The sequence below is a fragment of the Saccopteryx bilineata genome, chromosome 1 (genome assembly GCF_036850765.1).
Source record: "Saccopteryx bilineata isolate mSacBil1 chromosome 1, mSacBil1_pri_phased_curated, whole genome shotgun sequence".
Classification (NCBI taxonomy): domain Eukaryota; kingdom Metazoa; phylum Chordata; class Mammalia; order Chiroptera; family Emballonuridae; genus Saccopteryx; species Saccopteryx bilineata.
Window position 1 is genome coordinate 144,061,260 of NC_089490.1, and position 22,094 is coordinate 144,083,353.

General features: G+C 54.3%; 2 protein-coding genes across 2 annotated transcripts; one reads left to right on the plus strand and one right to left on the minus strand.

The window, feature by feature from the left end:
* The first annotated feature begins 12,573 nt into the window (after window positions 1-12,573).
* Window positions 12,574-14,427, plus strand: JUNB (JunB proto-oncogene, AP-1 transcription factor subunit). Its single transcript, XM_066271589.1, is given in 2 exon segments — window positions 12,574-13,385; window positions 13,387-14,427. Coding segments are annotated over 2 exon segments (1,044 nt in total). The 5' UTR covers window positions 12,574-12,884; the 3' UTR covers window positions 13,930-14,427.
* Window positions 14,428-17,610: 3,183 nt separating this feature from the next.
* On the minus strand, window positions 17,611-22,093 carry PRDX2 (peroxiredoxin 2). The gene is made up of 6 exons (XM_066271774.1): window positions 21,953-22,093; window positions 21,364-21,468; window positions 21,114-21,267; window positions 19,799-19,921; window positions 19,498-19,628; window positions 17,611-17,912 (listed from the first exon to the last, which is right to left on the minus strand). Exons 2-6 carry the CDS (start codon window positions 21,464-21,466, stop codon window positions 17,827-17,829), a joined length of 597 nt encoding a protein of 198 aa, XP_066127871.1. The 5' UTR covers window positions 21,467-21,468; window positions 21,953-22,093; the 3' UTR covers window positions 17,611-17,826.
* Between the last annotated feature and the right edge of the window lies 1 nt (window position 22,094).

Genomic DNA, 22,094 nt, shown 5'->3' on the forward strand with positions numbered 1-22,094 from the left:
TAGACATAAGTCCTGGGTGATGGACAGGCACACTTGCCCATCCTGGATCCGTACGCTGAGCTTTCCCCTTGGTTCCCTCCTGTCCCAGAACCCGGATCAGGCTGCCCGGGTTCCCGAGCTCACCAGGGGGCGCTCAGACCACAGGAACGCGGTCTAGGGGGAAAGTGTGTATTCAACTTGAGACCCGGCAGGGGAGATAGAGGGGGCCCAAAGGAAAGTGGGAAGAGCCGTTAAAAATACAATCGCAGCCACCATTATTTTTATTTATTTATTTATTTTAATTTTCTGAAGCTGGAAACGGGGAGAGACAGTCAGACAGACTTCTGCATGCGCCCACGGGATCCACCCGGCACGGGGGCGACGCTCTGCCCACCAGGGGGCGATGCTCTGCCCCTCCGGGGCGTCGCTCTCCCTCGACCAGAGCCACTCTAGCGCCTGGGGCAGAGGCCAAGGAGCCATCCCCAGCGCCCGGGCCATCTTTGCTCCAATGGAGACTTGGCTGCAGGAGGGGAAGAGAGAGACAGAGAGGAAGGAGGGGGTGGGAGTGGAGAAGCAAATGGGCGCTTCTCCTATGTGCCCTGGCCGGGAATCGAACCCGGGTCCCCCACACGCCAGGCCGACGCTCTACCACTGAGCCAACCGGCCAGGGACGCAGCCACCATTATTGAGTGCCTACAATATACAGTCTCTGCGCTTCGCGACTTAAATATATAGGCAGCTGAAATTTCCCCAGGACTCGATGTGGCAAGTGGTGTTTTAATTCCTGGTTCAGCCTGACCTGTGGTGGCGCAGTGGATGGAGCGTCGACCTGGAACGCTGAGGTCGCCGGTTCAAAACCCTGGGCTTGCCTGGTCAAGGCACATATGGGAGTTGATGCTTCCTGCTCCTCCACCTTTCTTTCTCTCTCTCTGTCTCTCTTCTCTAAAATGAATAAATAAATAAATAATAAAATAATTCCTGGTTCACAGGCGAGGAAACAGAGGTTCTGGGTGGACCCGGCTTTAAGAGTACGGGTAAAGCCCAGGCCCGCGCCCTTTGACGTCTGAGTTCCCCGGCAGCCCCTCCCGCGAGGGGCTGGTGACATAATGAGAAGTAATTAGATGTTATTAGCTGTACCCGGAGGGAAGGGCGGGCTCTGCATTGGGGGTGGATTAGGTCTGAGGGAAGGGGCCCTGATTTCTCCAAGACAGAGTCTGGCTCCTTCGACCTTGCCCCGGAGTGGGTTAGGCGGGACGATTACAGCCCTCTCGCCGCTTCGCACGAACACAGTCATTCTACCACAAGACGCGGTGATAGCCGACTCATGCTCAGTCGCACGCACGCATGCACGCGCGCGGGGACCTCGGAGCTCGTTTACACCCCCACAACCCCTTCCCACGTCGTTTTCAGCCTTCAGCCCCTGGGACCTGGGTGGGAGGGGGAATAGAGGGGGGAAAGAAAAGGGCCGGCAGGCTGTGCTGGCTTCCGGACTGGACTTCCTTCAGGCAGGCGTGGGAACCGCTGCCGCTGGCCTCCACATGCTTCACTCACTAGAGAGGGTGCTGCCAATAGGGGGAAACAGGGCCATCCTGGCGCAGGATAGAAGTGGAAGGTGAGCCAACAACTAGGGCTGTTTCTAAACTGGTATGGGGGTGGGGGGAGGGAGTATTTGTGAGAAGACCTGGTCGCCCAGTGTTTAGGGATATGCTGGAACCACCAAATATTTGGGATGGGGTCCCAAATGTTCACAAAAACCGCAGAGATCTTGATGTTTAGGAGGAACCTGGGAATCCAAATATTTGGAATATGGATCCGAATTGTTCTAGTGTTCTGTGATAGTATGAACATTCCAGATATCAAGTGGCTCAAATCTCTGTTTTTTAATGTTCATTTTATTGATTTCAGAGAGAGAGGAAGGGAGAGAGAGACAACATCAGTCTGTTCCTGTATGTGCCCAAACCAAGGATGAAACCTGCAACCTATGCGCTTTGGGACGATGCTCTAACCAACTGAACTATCTGGCCAGGGCACAAATCCCCATATTTAAGAAAAGGTCCAGCCTGACCTGTGGTGGCACAGTGGATAAAGCGTCGACTTGGAAATGCTGAGGTTGCCGGTTAGAAACCCTGGGCTTGCCTGGTCAAGGCACATATGGGAGTTGATGCTTCCTGCTCCTCCCCACCATCTCTCTCTCTGTCTCTCTCTCCCTCCCTCTCTCTCTCTCTCCTCTCTAAAAATGAATAAATAAATAAATAAAATTTTTAAAAATTTTTTTAAAAAGAAAAGGTCCAGATGCCATTTGGGGGAGGAGCCACAGTCCTCCTTTGGGGGCTTAGGAATCTCATGGTTGGAGCAAATGGAAGCTCCGATGTTGGCAGAGAAGAGCAGTAATAAGAGCAATAATCGCTATAATGAGATGTAAGATGTCGCTACTAGGGTTCCAAATACCATCAGTAAAATAGATTAAAGGCCCTCATTTTAGGGCAGGGACTCTCTATTTGGGGGAAGATACAACCCCCATTTTTAATGAAGGAAGTCCCAAAAGTTTGGGGGACAGTTTGGAGGCCCCCATTACATAGGGACAGAATGTGTAGGTCTCCTCTAGCAGCCCACAGCTGGCTTGGGGACCCACCCCCTCCTGTCTGTTTCCAGGAACAGCTGGGCCCAGCCTGGGAAGTACTGCTGGGAACCGGGTGACTCAACCCCTCCCTGCGGCCACAGCTGGACCCCCGCCCGCACTTTCTGGCCTTCACATCTGGGCATAGACCCAGTCATGAGGGCTGGGATGAGGACCCTGGGTTTATCTATTGGAAGATAGTGCCCATTCCCCAGAGCTTACCACAGCCATAGTGTGCACACCATGCCACATACCATGGGGGACTCTGACAAGTCCTCTGCACTCCAGACACTGACATTTCTCCAGGAACTCCCATCTTGTCCCCCTCCTCTTGACTATGTGTCTGAGTCCTTGTGAAGTGTGCTCACATTTATGTAGGTATAAGATAATGCATCTGTGATTGTATGCACTTGGGTGTGTGTGTCTGCATCCACTTATGTCTTGGTGTATCTTGGGGCCCTTGGAATTTATGTAACAGGCTTTCTCTGTGTGATTTGGTTGAGGGACTGGGGCACATGCTCTCTATATGGGGCAGGGAGGGGGCTCCAGCTGAGCCAGTGACCCCTTGCTCAAGCCATCAACCATGGGGTCATCATGTCTATGATCCCACACTCAAGCCGGACAAACTCGCACTCAAGCTGGCAACCTAGGGGTTTTGAACCTGGTTCCTCAGCATCCTAGGTTGACACTTTATCCACTGCACCACCACCTAGTCAGGCTACTTTTTATTGACCTGTGGTGGCACTGTGGATAAAGTGTCGACCTGGAATGCTGAGGTCACCAGTTTGAAATTCTGGGCTTGCTTGGTCAAGGCACATATGGAAGTTGATGTTTCTTGCTCCTCCACCTTCTCTCTCTCTCTCTCTCCCCTCTCTAAAATGAATTTTTAAAATTATTAAAATATCTTAATTATTTTACTTTAAATATGAGAGAGAGATAAGCATCAACTTATTCCACTTAGTTGTGTATTTATTGGTTAATTCTTGTATGTGCCCTGACTGGGGATCAAACCCACGATCTTGACATATTGGGACTATGCTCTAACCAATTGAGCTACCTGGCCAGGGCTGCCTGTGTTTGTCTTTGTGTGAGAAGTATGTCATCTGTACCTCAGTGTGGCTGTAGGTCATGTTTCTGTGACTGTGTCCTACTTTTTATCCATCATATATCTTTCTGTAATAGTGTTACCCTGTCATATGTTCTTGGTTTGTCCATGTCCCCACAGTATGGACAATATGAATGTTCCTGTATGTGGTCTTTGGGTTTATCTCTGTGATCCTACTTTACATTTGTGATGACTGTATGACAGCAGCATGATGTCTTGATATCCAAGACTGTGTCTTACTTTGTCTTTGTGTGTGTGTGTGTGTGTGTGAGAGAGAGAGAGAGAGAGAGAGACAGAGACAGAGAAAGAGAGAGAGAGACAGATAGAAACAGACAGGAAGGGAGAGATGAGAAGCATCAATTCTTTGTTGTGGCACCTCAGTTGTTCATCAATTGCTTTCTCACATGTGCCTTGACTGGAGGCTACAGCAGAGCAAGTGACCCCTTGCTCAAGCCAGCGATCTTGGGTTCAAGCCAGCGACCATGGGGTTATATCTATGATCCCACACTCAAGCCAGCGAGGGGTCAAGCTGGCAACCTCTGGGTTTCGAACCTAGGTCCTCCACGTCCCAGTCAGACTCTCTATGCACTGCACCACCACTTGGTCAGGCTGTCTTACTTTGTCTTGATGGTGATGACATAGCTTTATCAGAGTGCCTGTGTATGCGACCTGTGTTATGAACGTGGCCCTGTCTGTGTCCCCACCACAAACAGTGGGTGATAGATGTGTCTGTGTTACTATCTGTATCTCCGTATGTATGTGTCCATGTGACCCTATCCCTTTCACTGCAGGACTGGCTGGACTAGCGAAGGTTTGTACCAGCGTGTAGCAGGTGTATCTTGTATTCGTGTAACACTGTGGGTCCTTGGAGAGTTTGTGACTGTGTGTGTGTGTGTGTGTGTGTGTGTGTGTGTTTCTTATCCAAGTCACACAGAACAAAGCACTCAGTGCAGACAACTGTGAACAGGGGGTGTCAGGAGCGGTACATCCTGCCTCTCTCGCCTGGGAGGACACCCTACCGGAGCTGCAGGGTCGCTTGCGTCGTGCGTGACGTTAGACACGACAGGGATCGCTGCGTGCGTGGAACCCGACGCAGTTGTGCGTGCAAGCGAGCGTGGGGAACATGGGATGGGCTAGCTTCCTGAGCAAGAGCGTGAGCAGTGAGCATGCTGCGGGGCAGCGCAGGGTACAGAGCCTTAGGGAGAGGATGAAACTCGGTGGGGAGGGGGGGTGCCGTTAACCCCTTCCTGCCCAACCTGAAACTTGTGGCCCCTCAAGGGAGTGCAGGGGCTTCCCCAGCTCTTGAGTGCAGTCCCTGCTGGGGGAGGAACCCCCATAGAATGAGGCCCTCCCCCTAGTTACCCTGGGAACTGGAGCTTCCCGAGTGCCGGGCGCGTGCCCCCTTCCCTGCTCTCCTGCTCTTCCTTCAGCTCAGTTGTCTGCAAGTCACTCGCTTCCGCTTCCGGCTCCCGGTGTCTGAGGAAGGGGACTGGGGTCAGTGAGGCCCTGGCGAAAGTGACTCAGGCCAGCCCGGTGGTCCCCTGACCGTAACAGACCTTGCTACCCCTTTTCTGCCCCAGTGACTCACTCCTCTCGGCTTTCCCCGAGTGACTCAGGCCCCTGGGGAGGGGGACTGTGAACTCTGAGACCCCTCAAGGCGGAGCTGAGAACCAAGTTCTCCGGACTTCGTGCTCTAGGGGAGGGGAGTCTCTCTTCAGCAGGGGTATAGGGTAGGTGGCAGTGTCGACAGTTACCTGGCCCTAGCCAAGGTCACTAGCGTGTTCACCCCGAACCCCAGGCGCCCAGGCCTCCAGGAACCCAGCCCCCAGCCCTACCCCCACAGCCCACAGGAAGTTTTGGCAGAGCCTGTCGTGGCGATGAAACAGTTAAAGCCGTTTTCTTATTCATTTCATCCAGGGGCCCCTTTTGACTCAGAACAAGCTGGGCGCCCCCTTCAGCTGAGCCTCCTGGAGGCCTAGGTTCAACATGAACCATTTTTAGAGAGAGAAAAGAAGGTAAGGTCGTTGGTGGTCTGGTTGGGAGTCTTGGGTAGCATACCCAAGAACTGGGCTCAGATCCTGCCTGTGCTCTCATTACGACTGGGTCTCAGTTTCCCCATCAGAAAATGGGGAATAAGTATGTCTGGCTTATTATGCCATTATAGAGATTAGGTGAATAATAGATGAGATTCTTTGCATCCAGAGCTGGGCACAGGAGCAGGAAGGGGTCTTGGCCCACAGAAGGACACAGGCTCTTCCTGTCTCTCAGGGCTAAATGTCAGGATGTCTAGCAGAAGCAATTCCTTAATGGGCAGGCCTACCCCACCCAGGCAATCCGAGGCCTTGGGGTTCATCCTGTCCACCCCCTGCCTGGGGCAGGCACCCAGGAAGTGAGAGGCGGGACAGGAATGAGGCGGAACCTGTTGGACCTGTCGCCTCCCCACCCCTACCCTCATTCTGGGTTCCTGACAGAGCCCCCACGCTTCGGCCCCACCCCCCACTGCCTGGACTCCTGGGTCCTGACCCAAGGGTGGCCCGAGGGAGGGGATGTTGGCAAAGACAGTGTCTAGGGAACATCCTGTGGACTGCTGGCTGGACAGACGAGACGGGAGGGTCAACCCCTCCTGGGCAGGGCAGAAGTCAGTTAGGGGCAGAGTAAACATGGCCCAGGGTGGCCAGACTTGGGAGAGGTGGCAAGCAATATACACATACAAACTCACCCTGAGAGAGCCAGTCCAGACACATAAACCCCTGTCACCCCGGCCACAGAGAGACTGCCAACCTGGGACACACTGACAGGGTCGGAAACACATCTGGGCAAGATGACCCAGTGACAGACACAGTGGTAGAGCAGACTCAGGAGCACGACTGAAATCTGCTAAACACACAAAGCCATCAACAGGCCAGAAGCATGCAGGCAGGGTGCGTGTGGCAAGGATAAATCAACTTGGCACACAGGCAAGATGGGCAGAATGCCACACAAAGATATTCAGGTAAGCACAAAGCTTAGCTGATCTAGTGGCATGGTCACACACACGCTGAGACCAATGTGACAATGCCAGAAATACACAGACAGCTATGCATCAGACATGAGTAGGCAATGCATGCATGTTAATAGACTCAGAGGGAGGGACAGTCACTTTCAGCACAGGTGCCTCAAGAGTTGTATGAGAGGTGTTCAGACACACAATGTCAGATCCTGACACACAAGACAAAACGTGTGCATGCGTGCACACACACACACACACATACACACTAGCAAGACCACGACCTCAAAAAAATACTCAGGTCCTGAACAGATATAGCTCAGTTGTTTAGAGCTTATCCCCAAACACAAAGGTTGTGGGTTCAATCCCTGGTCTGGATACATACTAGAACAGATTGATGTTTCTGCCTCTCTCTCTCCCTCCCTCTCTTCCTCTCTCCCTAAAGTCAAAGTTTTTTTAATTAAAAAAAATTTTTTTAAAGACTTTATTCATTTTAGAGAGAAGGGGAAGAGGAGCAGGAAGCATCAACTCCCCTATGTGCCTTAACTGGGCAAGCCCAGGGTTTTGAACCGGTGATCTCAGAGTTGCAGGTCGACACTTCATCCACTGTGCCACCACAAGTCAGGCTCCTAAAATCAATAAATAAAAATTAAAAAAAAAGATACTCAGAAAAAAAAGAGAAAAACATAAATCTATGACAAGATGGATGGAGAGGAAACATATATACCATGACAGAGAGCTCTCCCCCCCACACACACACAGTTGCACACACACTCAGAAGGCTCCACCGGACACCAAGACTTACAGGTACACACTATCTCACTGGTAACATTTATATATCAGACCTGCTGACAGATGGGACAAATGGAAGAAGACAAACTGACATGTTCACACACATGGTCTGGCCAGACAGTCACATTAAGCACAGAGAGGCACAGCCAGGCCACAGCCAGATATTCGTTAGACATTCATAAACACAGAGACACCCTGTCTCTCTCTCTCTCTCTCTCTCTCTCACACACACACACATACACACACACACACACACACACACACACACACACACACACCAGGCAGCGCTCACACACACCAGCCACAGACCTCAAACACACAGACCTCACACAGGCAAGCTGTGGACCTCACACACACACAAACACACATACACACCAGACAGGAATAGGTTAGCCATATGAACTCCAAAACGACACAGGTAAATAGGCCAGCCACATGCAACTGATTCCATAGACCATACATACATACCCACCAATCCTCCCACAAAACAGACAGACCCTACACAGCCCTGCAGGGTTGGGCCAACACACAGACATATACACTGGGAAACAGGCCTCACACACATTCTCACATGCCCTGACAGGCCAGTCATACGCAGACCCACAGTTGACCAGACAAGCTGCTGGACCATGCTGAGGTACTGTGGAGCTCTGGGCTGCCCAGTCTGTCTCTGTTGTGCCCCCGCCCAGATACCCACACTTCCTCTCTCCAAACATTACCCTGACTTCCCTCCCTCCCTATTTGTCACTTCCTGGGAGGCCTGGCTCAGCTGCCTCAGTCCCTGGTGGGCCTGTTTTCTCAGCACATCCCCTGTAAAGGGGGCAACCAGAATCAGCCAGGCCCAGGCCCCCCAAGACCTCACCAACAGTGTGTGTGGTGGGGAGACAGAAGTAGTTTTATGGGAAACTCCCCTCATGCCCAGCTGAGTCAGCCTGAGGAGACGGCCTCTCCTTCCTGCTTCCAAGAAAACCAAGCAGCTTCCTCTCCAGCAGAGGGGCGAGGGACCCCCAAACCACATATGTGGGGGAGGGAGGAAGCTGGCAGGCCAGGGGTTCCTGAGGGAGGACCTTTGTGATTCTCAGCCTCTTCCTGCCCAGCTGCCTGTCCACACCCAGGGGCAGGGACACGGACATTGGGTGCTGTGACTTGTGGGTTCTTGCCCTGGCCTGCCCACTGGCTGACTCACTTGCAGCCCCCTGCCCAGTTTCCTGGTGAGGGCCCCACTGGTCAGTAAGCCAGGCGGGAGGGGGTCACCAGACTATTTTTAAGAAGAAGAAGTCCCTCATGTCAAAGCTGAAAGCCCCAGAGAGACCCGTGGGTGGGGGTAGGTGAACTTCCCCCTTATCCCATCCCCACCCCAGGCTTTGGGCCCCTGGGCATGGGGGAAGCCTGGGCACAGAGTCCTCCTCCAGATGCTGGTCTGGAGCATAAGGGCTGGGCAGTCCCCAGCTGCATCTGGGCACCCAGGCCAGAAGTGGGAGGGGGCTATCCTCACGCCCTTCTCACTGGGGCCTTGGCGCCAGTGGGGCTGCATGAGGGGGTGGTGCCCAGGCCACAAGGGTGAGACTGGCAGGGGCCTGGAACCGGCTGTACCAGCTGGGCTGGGCCCCACCCTCTCTGGCTGGCCTATTCCCCACCCCCTGCTCAAACACCCATGCAGAGTGCATGGAGCCACCCAACCCCACTCCAACATGCTGACCTGTCCCCTCACTCACCAACACACCTCCACCATGTGCCTAACTCCATTTCTCCCCGGGTTAAAGAAGATCCTACACGAAAGGGCCTGTAAAGCTTGGCAAACAGTTGGTCTGTATAAAAGCCTCTCTGCCTGTGATTATTCACAGTATAGTGGCTGATGCTCTGGAACCAGACAGCTCAGATTATACCTCAACTCCAGCACTTATAGCTGTGGGACATCAGGCAAGTTTTTTACCTTCCTGTGCCTCAGTTTTCTCATCTGTTAAATGGGGATACACAGCATGTATTTTGCTGGGTGTTGGAAGCAGGCAATTAGTTACTCTACTTAAACCACTCAGAAGAGTACCCAGCCCATGGCAAGAGCCATATAAGTGTTAGCTATTAAAATAATTATTATTGTTTCTCAGTCTGTCTGCCTATCTTAAGTGTCATTGCTGTCTGTCTACATGATGCTAACCCTGCTCCCAGTTTGTCTTTCTGGCCATCTCTCCCTCCCCTGACCTCTAGCCCCATACATCCACTTTTCTTTCCTGGGTTCTTGCCCTTCATCTCCAACCCCTCTGGGCCAGCCTCATGGTTCTCTAAGACTTCCCTAGCCTGGCCAGCCTCAGCACTGGCCAGGGCTGACTCATTGTGGCCTCCTGGCCTATGGGACCTGCAGGTTGGCTTCCTGAGATGCTGCCCTCTGGCCAGGCCTGCCCAACCCCCCAACCCTGCCCACTGCACCCCCCCCCCCCCCGCAGGGTCCTGGCCAGATGTCAGCTGCAGTTATTAGCATGGGCGGGAGACACAGGCCTTGGCAGCATGCCTGCCAGACTCCGAGGCCGCTGGAATCTCCCTTGAGCCTGGGGCGGGGGAAGGGAGCAGTTCATGCTAGGGGAGGCAGGAAAGGGGGCACCCAGGGGTCACAAGTACCTCCAAAAACCAAAGACAGGGATGCCCCCAGCTTCTTCTGGGACCTTCCTCCCCAATGCCATTGCTCTACTGGACTTCCCCCTGCCCCCACATAGCTCAGTTTCTCTTTCACCTCTTTCATTTTCCTTCTCTCTCCCACCCTTGGTGAGTTCTGTGCCTGCTCTACAAAGGCTGGCTAGCCCCATCCCTCAGCAGCTCTCTACCCTAAAGAAACTTCCATTATTCCAGAAGATAGAGACATCTTTTTGAAAGGAAGAGACTCAGCCTAACACCTCCTGTTCTAGTGGCTTACATCTTAACTGTTTGGAAGTCCCACTTTAAGCCTAACTAGAAGCCTCACATATAAACCCACCCAGTCCTTACTCAGGAAGGACCTCCGGGGTCCCCTAGCTTCTTCCCTTGGATTTTCAGGTCCCTTCTGACTGGAAGAGAGCCCTCAGATGGAGATACCCTGAGTAGACAGGTAACAACTCCCCCTCTCGCCAGGTATTCTGGATGGTTGATGGAACCCCCAGACTAAAACAGGACTAGGGGACCTTGCCCACATGAGTGAGTGAGGGGGAACCCTAGCCCCTAGGGGTGTTTGTGGGGAGGGGCCCTAGTTCTGGCAGGAAGGATGGGTTCCCCGCACGCAGGAGGGGGCAGCCGTGCTAACACGCCCAGGCGCCAGGGACTCCTGGAGGCATTGGCCCGCCCCCTCTGCGCCCCGTGGGGCCAGGGGCAAAGTCCGACCCAGGCCCGCGGGCAGGTGGGGACCTGCCAGGGTGGGTCGGGCCGGGCCGGGCTTGGCAGGACGCAGCCCTAAAGCAACTAGGTGGGGCCAGGCCAGGCTGCCGTGAGGGCTCCGGGGGCGGAGGCTGGGGCTGGTCAGGACTAGCCGTCGGGGGCCCGGGCGCGCCCTAGGACCTGGCAGATAACCGGGTTCCCGGCTCCAGGCTGGGGGCCAGGGAACAGCGCTGGCCCCACCCCTTCCTGTGCCCTTATATGGGCGTTGGAGACTCCCGGGACCAGCTCCGCCCCCAGCTAAGCGCCGACTCCGACCAGTTGCCGCGGTGACCAGGATCAGCTCCCGGGTGGGTTCCCCTCTGTCGAGCTAGTGGAACCGTCCCCAAACTGCCTGCCTACAAGATCACCCACGGATACCGCGGGCTGAACCATTGCTGGGGGGGACGGTGCCTGGATGCCTCGAAAGCTGGGCGTGTTCAGCGGGGCCTTCGCGGGGGTCCAACGCCTATGTTCCTCTTCCCAGGCTCAGAACCCGGCCCGACCCAGGGCGGGGTGAAAGGTCCCGTAGGATCCGAGTGACGGAGACAGGGCCGGGCTCCTTCCCCTAGGGCTGTTGCCACACTTCCTGCCGCGGAGCTCTTCCTCAGCTTGTTTCTAAGGAAGGAGTGGGGTTGGGCGACCGCTCCCCGGCCTTCGGGCTGGGTACAGGCACCAGGAACTGACGCCTAGTCAGTAAAGCCCAGGGTTACTGGGGGAGGGCTTTGGGATGGGGATAGTGTATAAAGCAACTGTAGGTCACTTGTAAGAGGGGGCGCCAATCATGGAAGATCCAGCAGTCCAGTTCCTCAGGATCGTCAAAGGCCCTTCCTTCCCTCATATCTCAACCGGGTACCCTCTGTCATTGTCATCTCAGCTCTGAAGGTGTGTCCCAACCGTTCTAATTCTCTTTCCTCAGGGCTTCGCAGATGACCCCTGTAACCCCAAGCTGTGACAGTGTCCTCTTATTCTACCCCACATATTTTTCCTCACTTAGTATACCCTAGGACCCTCATTCACTTTCTGCATATCTAGAGTCCCCTTCCCATTTATGGAGCATCCTCAGCCTCTCCCATGGACTTCAGAATCCTTACTTATTTTTTGCAAAATGGGTCCTCAAGCCCCTTCCTGTATATTTTCATCCCACCACTTTTCCTGGAATCAGTTCCTCCCATGAAAATTCCGGTCCCTCAACTCTCTGTATTTGAGACCCCCACTCAATTCCTGAATCCAGCATTTTCTTACCCCTTTCCCATTTACCTAGCTGAACCCTTCCATTTCTCTTTTATGGGGTTTCCCAGAGTATGCAAAGCCCTCCAGCTTCTCTAGTATACTACAGGTCCCTCAGACCTCCTCTGCACAACTTACCCCCCTCCACACACGCGCGCGCGCATACACTTGCTCTGTACCAGTTCCTCGTGTCCCTCATCGCGTACTACAAGGGTATCGTAGCCTTCCCTGGAGCCCCTCCCCGTGTGTCTCGGAGTGTTCACACATCCCCTTCCTAGCGCGCACTAGGGTCCCCTGAGCCCCTCCTCCTGCAGCCTCGCCAAACCACCCAGCCCGTGGCCGCTGTTTACAAGGACACGCGCTTCCTGACAGTGACGCGAGCCGCCTCCTCCCCTTCCCCACGCTCGAGGTGGGGGGGCGCGGGGGCCCGGTTCGCGCGACGGCCAATCCGAGCGCACTTCCGCAGCTGACACTCGCCGTATAAAGGCGTGTGGCTCTGGCAGAGCGGCTGGGACCTTGAGCGCGGCAGGCCAACACCGGAGCCAGCAAGGAGCGGGAAGCTGAGTGAAGCGACACCGAGAAAGCGATCGCGCCAGAGAGGGTCGGAGGAGCTACCGAAGCCGCACAGGGCTTCGCTCACGGCGGCCGGCTGGCCTTTCCCGGTCGGTGCCAGCGCCCAGGATCGCGCTTACCGACACCTAGTCCAGCCACCGCCGAGGACAGCGCGCCCTTCACAGCTGAAAGGGCCGGGGCGGCCCCGCAGGGACCACCCCCCCCTCCCGACCGCCCGGGCCGCCCGGATGTGCACTAAAATGGAACAGCCCTTCTACCACGACGACTCATACGCAACAGCGGGATACGGCCGGGCCCCGGGCGGCCTCTCTCTACACGACTACAAACTCCTGAAACCCAGCCTGGCGCTCAACCTGACCGACCCTTACCGAGGTCTGAAAGCACCTGGAGCCCGGGGCCCCGGCCCAGAGGGCAGCGGTAGTGGCAGCTATTTTTCAGGCCAGGGCTCGGATACTGGCGCGTCGCTCAAGCTCGCCTCATCAGAGCTTGAGCGCCTGATCGTCCCCAACAGCAACGGTGTGATCACGACGACGCCTACACCCCCAGGACAGTACTTTTATCCTCGCGGGGGTGGCAGCGGTGGGAGTGCGGGGGGCACAGGGGGCGGCGTCACCGAGGAACAGGAGGGCTTCGCCGACGGCTTTGTCAAAGCCCTGGACGACCTGCACAAGATGAACCACGTGACGCCCCCCAACGTGTCCCTGGGCGCCAGCGGGGGGGGGCCAGCCAGGGCCCGGAGGTGTCTATGCTGGCCCGGAGCCTCCTCCCGTCTACACCAACCTCAGCAGCTATTCCCCAGCCTCTGCGCCCTCCGGAGGCGCCGGGGCCGCCGTCGGGACCGGCAGCTCGTACCCGACGGCCACCATCAGCTACCTCCCACACGCGCCGCCCTTCGCTGGTGGCCACCCGGCGCAGCTGGGCTTGGGCCGCGGTACATCCGCCTTCAAGGAGGAACCGCAGACGGTGCCGGAGGCGCGCAGCCGCGATGCCACGCCGCCAGTGTCCCCCATCAACATGGAAGACCAGGAGCGCATCAAAGTGGAGCGCAAGCGACTGCGGAACCGGCTGGCGGCCACCAAATGCCGGAAGCGGAAGCTGGAGCGCATCGCACGCCTGGAGGACAAGGTGAAGACACTCAAGGCCGAGAACGCGGGGCTCTCGAGCACTGCTGGCCTCCTCCGGGAGCAGGTGGCCCAGCTCAAACAGAAGGTCATGACCCACGTCAGCAACGGCTGCCAGCTGCTGCTTGGGGTCAAGGGACACGCCTTCTGAGTACCCCTTCCCCGTACGGACATCCCCCCCCCACCCCCAGCCTGGACAGCTGGGCGCACGCCTCCCACAGGGCGACGGAGCAGGCGGTGGGTACCGGCCCCTGGTCATGGAGGCGCCGAAAACCACACTGGACTTCTGCCCGCCCGCTCTGCGCCCAGTCCTTCCACCTCGACGTTTACAATCCCCCCTTCTACAGTTTAAAAAAAATTCTTTTTTTTCTGCTGGAAACGGACTCGATTCATATTGAATATAATATATTTGTGTATTTAATAGGGAGGGGAGGAGGGGGCGATTGCGGCGGAGCTGGCCCCGCCGCCTGGTACTCAAGCCCGCGGGGACACTGGGGAGGGGACCCCCGCCCCCTGCTCTTCCCTCTGCACCGTACTGTGGATAAGAAACACGCACTTGGTCTCTAAAGAGGTTATTTTAAGAGTGTTCGTGTGTGTGTGTGACTTTTTATTGAAATTATTTAAGTAAAAAAAAAAAGTTCTTTATTAATTTCTGTTGTCTTTTTTTTCCAAGCCCGGCGGGCGGAGGGAGTAGAGTGCTGAAATGAACCCGCCCCATTGCTGTTTGTGGCTCGCTTCGGTATCTGTGTCCCCTCCGCAGGTCTACCAAAGCATCTCGCGATTCCAGCCCGGGTGTCCAATCCCACTTGGCATTCCCCGATCTAGGGCGGGGATACGGTCAGCCTCCGGACACCTAGGGGCAGGACGCCAGGGGCGATATATGTGGTGCGCAGACGCGGCCCCGCCTAGCCGCGCGCGCCGGGGCTTTCCCCACTGACGCAACGGAAGCGCTGCCCATATATGGGCGGATTCTGCCTAGTGACGCGACAGCGGTCTCCGGGCAGATTCCGGGAATCCCCTCCCCCGCTCTGCCGGGCAAGGGCCGCGGCGCCCGGAAGGAGGCCGGGATTTTCCCAGGCGGGCGGCTGCCGGGGCCTGGAAAGCCCCAGGGCTGGGTCTCGAGCGTCCGCGGTGGGCGGGCCGCACTCCTGGGTCCAGGGAGCCTCCCCCAGAACCTTCCTCCCTGGCTGGCGCCCCGGGCCCGCCGCGCCCACGCTGTCTGACCTGACCCGAGTGGGGGGTTGCTGCTGCTTGCCTGTCCTTGCTCTTGCGGTCCCCCTCTTCCCGCCAGGAAGGGCGGCACCCGCCTGCCAGTTTCCCCTCCCGGTGCCAGGCCATGATCGGGGTGACTGCCGGGTCTTGTTCTGCCGGGGCGGCTGCTCAGTCTCCTTCCCCCGCAGCTGTTGCGCCCTCCGAGGGGATCAGGCTGGCCTCGGAGCTGGAAGTAATCAGAACAGTAGAGAACCCAGGCCACAGGGGCAGGATAGACAGAACAGACACTTCATTGATTCATTTCATAAACTACTAAACAACCGGCCCTAGGGACACAGCCTGTATCACAGCAGGTAGACAGAAAATAAACAAGGAAACATGATTCTGAGATGGTAAGTGCTAGGAACAGAAGACACAAGTCAAAGTGGTAGTGATGGGGCAGGGGAGATGAACTGCTTTGGAGAATGGCTTGGGAACATGGACCTTTAATGAGACCAGATTTAAAGAATCCTGGCGCTGAGAAAATTCTCGGTAACAACATTCTGGGCAGAGGGAACACATGAAGTTCCTGTGGCCAGAACAAGATCAGTCTGTTAAAGAACAACGGTAAGAAGCCAGTATGCCTGGAGTGGAGTAAACCAGGAGGGTGGTAATGAGGTCAGGGAAGACTACACAGGTCCTCCGGGAGAGGTGTAGATAAAATCCCAAGGCTGTTATTGACTTTGGAGGATATTTGGCTGGACAGCAATATTAATAATGGGCCTAGCCTGACCTGTGGTGGCGCAGTGGGATAAAGCGTCGACCTGGAACCCTGAGGTTGCCGGTTCGAAACCTTGGGCTTGCCCGGTCAAGGCACATATGGGAGTTGATGCTTCCAGCTCCTCCCCTTTCTCCCTCTTTCTCTCTCTCTCCACCCCCCCCTCTAAAAATCAATAAATAAAAATAAATTTAAAAAAATAATGGGCCTATGGGTTAAAGAAACTTGTTTGTCCTTTTGAAGGAAATGGGGACTCAGAGTGGCAAGGCCACCTGCCTGGACATATAGAACATCAAACTACACTCCTGGGAAAATTGCCTTGCTCAACCCTTGCCTTCCAGTGCAGGGGCTAACAGGCAGCCCTTCCAACTTGCGATGGGACAGCTTGCCCTCTGCATATAGCTAGAGACTACCCACTCTTGACTTTGCTGACTGGGTCAGCACTGTCTTCCCCATAAGACTGGACTCTTCTTCCAGGTCCATTAACCCATTGTAGTAACCATTCACTGGGCCCTGAGTTTATTTTTAGCCAGAGGGAGACAGTAACATCAATCCTTTCCTGTATGTGCCCTGACCTGGGACTGAACCAATAACCCTGGCAACCTCTGGCCTTCTGGCCACTGCTCTAACCAACGGAGCTGTTGGGCCAGGGCTACATACTTTATATCCTTTTTTTTAAAAAAAAAAATATGGGCCAGACATGCTGTGGATACAGTCTATAGGCAAGACAGGGGAGAGACTCTTTTTATTTATTTTTTATTTTATTCATTTTAGAGAGGAGAGAGAGACAGGGGGGAGGAGCCAGAAGCATCAACTCCCATATGTGCCCTGACCAGGCAAGCCCAGGGTTTCGAACCGGCGACCTCAGCATTTCCAGGTCGACGCTTTATCCACTGCGCCACCACAGGCCAGGCCATACTTTATATCCTTTAACATGCATGGTGATGTGTGTTGGTTGTCTTTATTCCCATTTACCTGAAGAAGAAAGCCAGGAAGTAGCACATCTCTTCCCTTTTTATTCACTTTTAGAGAGAGGGAGGTAGCATCAACTCTTGCATGTGCCTTGACCAGGCAAGCCCAGAGTTTTCTAACTGGTGAACTCAAGTGTTCCAGGTGGGCATTTTATTCACTGTACCACCACAGGTCAGGCATCACATCTAATTTTTTTTAAGATTTTATTTCTTCATTTTAGAGGGGAGAAAGGGAGAGAAATAGCGGGAGAGAGAAGTGGGGGAGTAGGAAGCATCAACTCCCTTATGTGCCTTGACAAGGCAAGCCCAAGATTTCGAACCCGCGACCTCAGCCTTCCAGGTCGACACTTTATCCACTGCGTTGCCATAAGTCAGGCCATCACGGCTCTTAAAACATTTTAATCCGGAGGGAGGGGTACAAAGAAAACTGGATAGAGGGTGACGGAGGACGATCTCTCTTTGGGTGATGGGTATGCAACAGAACTAAATGACAAGATAACCTGGAAATGTTTTCTTTGAATATATGTACCCTGATTTATTGGTGTCACCCCATTAAAATAAAACTTTATATAAAAAAAAAAGAAATCGTATTCCAACTATATGTTTAAAAAAAATTTCTTTTAAAGAAAAAACAAACAAACATTTTAATCCGGGCTTACCGGTGGCAGTATGTGGCAAAGACTGCTTTGCAAGGCCAGGTTCAGGAGCTTTTTCCTTGCATAGAGGCAAGCAACACTCAAAGTGCCCTTATGCTTAAAATGAGAAAAAGCGGTGAACATGATAAGACTGCCACCTTGTGGTAGAGATAAGTAACTATAGCATCTGTCTCTCAGGCCAGAGCTTGGGGGAAAAGGGGAGTTGGGGGGCAGACAACAGACAACAGAGACTCATATCTGTCCCTAATACTTTATTGATCACCTCTAGGCTTGTACCCGGTTGAGGGGCTCCAAGGATGGGTCACCATTCACCACTCAGCTAGGAATATGAAAAGGCCTTGGCCTAGCCCTTCAAGGTCACACACACTGTAAAATATGAAGGGGCAGGTCTGGCCTTTTCTGGGCCAGTATGGAGCACCAAATGAGCCCAAGCTTGGCTTCCATCTGCCAGTCTAATTGTGTTTGGAGAAGTATTCCTTGCTGTCATCCACGTTGGGCTTGATTGTGTCACTGCCTGGCTTCCAGCCAGCGGGACAAACTGTAGGGAGACACAAGGAAGCACATGTGAGACTACAGTCCCATATTCAAGGTAAGGCAGCAATGAGAGGCCAAGTGAGATCCCAAGTTGAAGAAGCCCATAACCAAGTGGTACAGACCCAAGACCACACTGCATATTGACTAAAGCACCGAGGCCCAGGTGGAAGATTTTGTGGCTGATCTTTTTTCTCTCTTTTTTAAAATTAATTTATTTATTTTACAGAGACAGAGAGTGAGTCAGAGAGAGGGATAGACAGGGACAGACAGACAGGAACAGAGAGATGAGAAGCATCAATCATCAGTTCTTCATTGCGCGTTGCAACACCTTAGTTGTTCATCGATTGCTTTCTCATATGTGCCTTGACCATGGGCCTTCAGCAGACCGAGAAACCCCTTGCTGGAGCCAGTGACCTTGGGTTCAAGCTGGTGGGCTTTGTGGGCTTCGAACCTGGGTCCTCTGCATCCCAATCCGACGCTCTATCTATTGCACCACCGCCTGGTCAGGCAATTTTTTTTTCTCTTTTTCATGTAAAGTTTTTTTTTTTTTTAAATAAAAAAACTATTTATCTACTATCTTTCTCTGTGTTCATATTTATTATGGCATGTTGAAGAACTGGTAATTCCCCATCACTTTTTTTTTTTTTCCTACATTCCTCCGAAGCTGGAAACGGGGAGAGACAGTCAGACAGACTCCCGCATGCGCCCGACCGGGGTCCACCCGGCACGCCCACCAGGGGCAACGCTCTGCCCCTCCGGGCGTCGCTCCGCGGTGACCAGAGCCACTTCAGCGCCTGGGGCAGAGGCCAAGGAGCCATCCCCAGCGCCCAGGGCCATCCTCGCTCCAATGGAGCCTTGGCTGTGGGAGGGGAAGAGAGAGACAGAGAGGAAGGGAGGGGGGAGGTGGAGAAGCAAATGGGCGCTTCTCCTATGTGCCCTGGCCGGGAATTGAACCCGGGTCCCCTGCACGCCAGGCCGACGCTCTACCACTGAGCCAACTGGCCAGGGCCTCATGTAAAGTTTTATTTATTAATTTTTGGAGAAAGGAAGGGAGAGAGGGAGAGTGACATTGATTTATTGTTCTACTTATTGATGTATACATTGGTTGATTCTTGTATATATTCTCTGACCAAGGATTGAACCTGCAACCTTGGCACTTCGGGATGATGTTCTAACCAACTGAGCTACTTAGCCAGGGCCAACATTTTTATTTCTTTTTGGTCCCATCTTATTCTCTCAGTCCCATCACCCCTACTAGACTTTGAGAAACTATGGTCAGGCTGTGCCCTCCATCCAAGAAGTTACTCTGATCCAACTAATTTTATTCAAGCCTGCCTTAGCACACGCCTTCTCAAATACCTTCTATATAGATTTTTATTACCTCCTGGCTCCCCACCCTCATATTAGGACGTCTCCTCCACCAGACTAGAAACTTCCTGCAGACAAAGCCCTAAGCTGAATCTTCTTTGGAACCCTTACATCCATGTCACACAGCTGATAAAGCAAGCAGTGAATGTCCACATGAGTGACAGAGAGAGGGGCTGATTATGTACCCACATGTGAATACATGTGAATATGTGTCCACTCACCTTCCCCATGCTCATCTGTATACTGGAAGGCCTGGACCAGCCGCAGAGCCTCATCCACGGAGCGCCCCACTGGCAGATCATTGACAGTGATCTGGCGAAGGACACCCTTTCCATCAATGATAAAGAGGCCCCTGCAGACATAAGCATTCATAGTGAAGAGCTGGGAACTCCCACTGGCAGGGGCAGAGGAGAGATCACCATCTCCCTGCCAGCCACAGTGCTGGGGACAGAAAGGGCATCATCCAAGAGTAAGTAGTCCCTTCACCCTGAAGATGGGGAACCCCCAAGGATCCCACAGTACCTGTAGGCAATGCCCTCATCTTCCTTCAGCACGCCATAATCATGGGACAAGCTTCGGGTTACATCAGCCAGCAGGGGGATGTTTAGGGGGCCCAAGCCTCCCTCCTTCCGGGGGGTGTTAATCCTGGGGGTGGGGAAAACAGAGCAGGGACCTCAGAATGCCTAGCATAACAGGGTCCTCACCCTGTGGGCCTGGGTATGATAAGGGTTAGAAAGGGGGTGCTGGAGGAGAGAGATAAAGGGCTTTAGAGCAAGGCCCTGAGAGTTCCACCCACCCCACCCTGAAGTGGGTGCAGTGGCTGTTTCCCGCAGCTGGGAAGACTAAGCTAATGCTCTCATTCCAACAAAGTGGTTTAAGATGTGCTGGCCGTCTCCGGCATCTTGGGGCAGAGTCCTCATCTCCTCACTAGCTCTATCCTGGGGCCCAGCCCTTCGCTCTCTCTCTTTTTAAAAAGATTTTCTTTTTTTTGGAAAGGTTTTTTTTTAAATTTATTTATTCATTTTAGAGAGGAGAGAGAAGAGAGAGAGGAGAGAGAGAAGGGGGGAGGAGCAGAGCAGGAAGCATCAACTCCCATATGTGCCTTGACCAGGCAGGTCCAGAGTTTTGAACTGGCGACCTCAGTGTTTCCAGGTCAACACTTTATCCACTGCACCACCACAGATCAGGCCTAAAAAGATTTTCTTAAGTGAGAAGCAGGGAAGCAGAGAGGCAAACTCCTGCACATGCCAGGAACCAGGATCCACCCAGCAAGCCCCCTACCAGGGGATGCTCTGCCTATCTGGCCTGTTGCTCCGTTGCTTGGCAACTGAGCTATTTTTAGCACCTGAGGCAGACCATGGAGCCATCCTCAGGGCCCAGGGCCAATTTGCTCCAACCAAGCCATGGCTGCGGGGAAGAAGGAGAGAAATATAGAGAGAAGGGAGAGGGGGAGGGGTGGTCACTTCTCCTGTATGCCCTGACCCGGAATCCACCCAGTTAGTCCATTCCCCAGGCTGATGCTCTACTACTTAGCCAACCAGTCAGGACCACCTTTCACTCTTAAACTGGAGTTACCACCTTCTTGAAATAGTTCTTGGGAGGGAGACTGCTTTGCCCTAAGTGAGATAAAGCATTTGCAACTCTGTACGAAACAACTAGATTCCAAGTGCTAATTACTATAGTCAAGGTTAAGGACTTGGGCGTGATTATTTCCATTAATTTTCAAGATGGGAAAGGGTGGTGCAGAGGTTGAGCAACAGCCACTAGAACAGAGTTCGGACTTTGTAGTGGTGTAGGTTTCGCTGCACCCTCTCTCCCTACTGGTCCCTGCTCTTACCAAGCCAGGTGAGTGAATTGCGAGTCTACAGAGACCCCCAGCACCTCGCAGCCCAGCTTGCGGAAGTCTTCAGCATGCTCGCTGAAAGCGATGATCTCCGTGGGGCACACAAAAGTGAAGTCCAATGGATAGAAAAAGAGGACCACGTATTTCCCTGGATGAAGGGGCGGGAATAGAAAAGGAGTGAGGGCCCAACATCTCCGACGCCAGTGCCCCGCCTCCACATGGGCTCCCTCCAGGCCGCCCTCACCTCTGTAGTCTGAAAGCTTCACCTCCTTGAAGGCGCCCTCCACTACTGCGGTGGCCTGGAATTCCGGGGCCGGCTTTCCGATGCGAGCGTTGCCTGAGGTCATGACTGAAAGGTGAGATCCCCGCCCCCCCCGCCGGGTCAGCGCGCCCGGGAAGACCCTTTGTCCTCGCTTTCCAAGGTCACGCTGTGCGCAGTAAATGGTGATTGCATCAAAGCGGCCCAGGCAACGGCGCTGCTCCGAACACTCCTGGGTACCGGCTCTGCACCGCTTTTAGACCGCGGAAGACCCGCCTCCCTTCCCCCCCTGCTTTGGCCAGCAACAGCAGCTCAGGCGCTAGCATCAGGCCTCCAACTGACCTGTCCACCTGAACGCGGTGGCGCGGACTCACCGCCCGGGGAGAAACCACCGCAAGCAGCGGGGCGGGAGGCAAGTCAAGGCTCTGGCCTCGATTTCCCCCATCCCACCCCAAGGACAAAGACGGCCACCACGGCGAGTGGAAAACAAAGGCAGCCAGAGCTAAGGTCTGGGGAGAGCCGGAATGGCTGCAGGGGGGCTCCCCCCAGCCCAGCGCGCTCCAGGTGGTCCTACCTGCGTGAGGAAGGGTGGGACGCAGAGATGAGCAGGCTTGCGGACTCGCGTTCTCAGCGCCAAGTGCGCGCAGGTCCCGGGAGCCTTTTATGCGCGGCGCGAACCATGACGCTCACTCAGGGCGGGGGTGGTGACGGGAGGA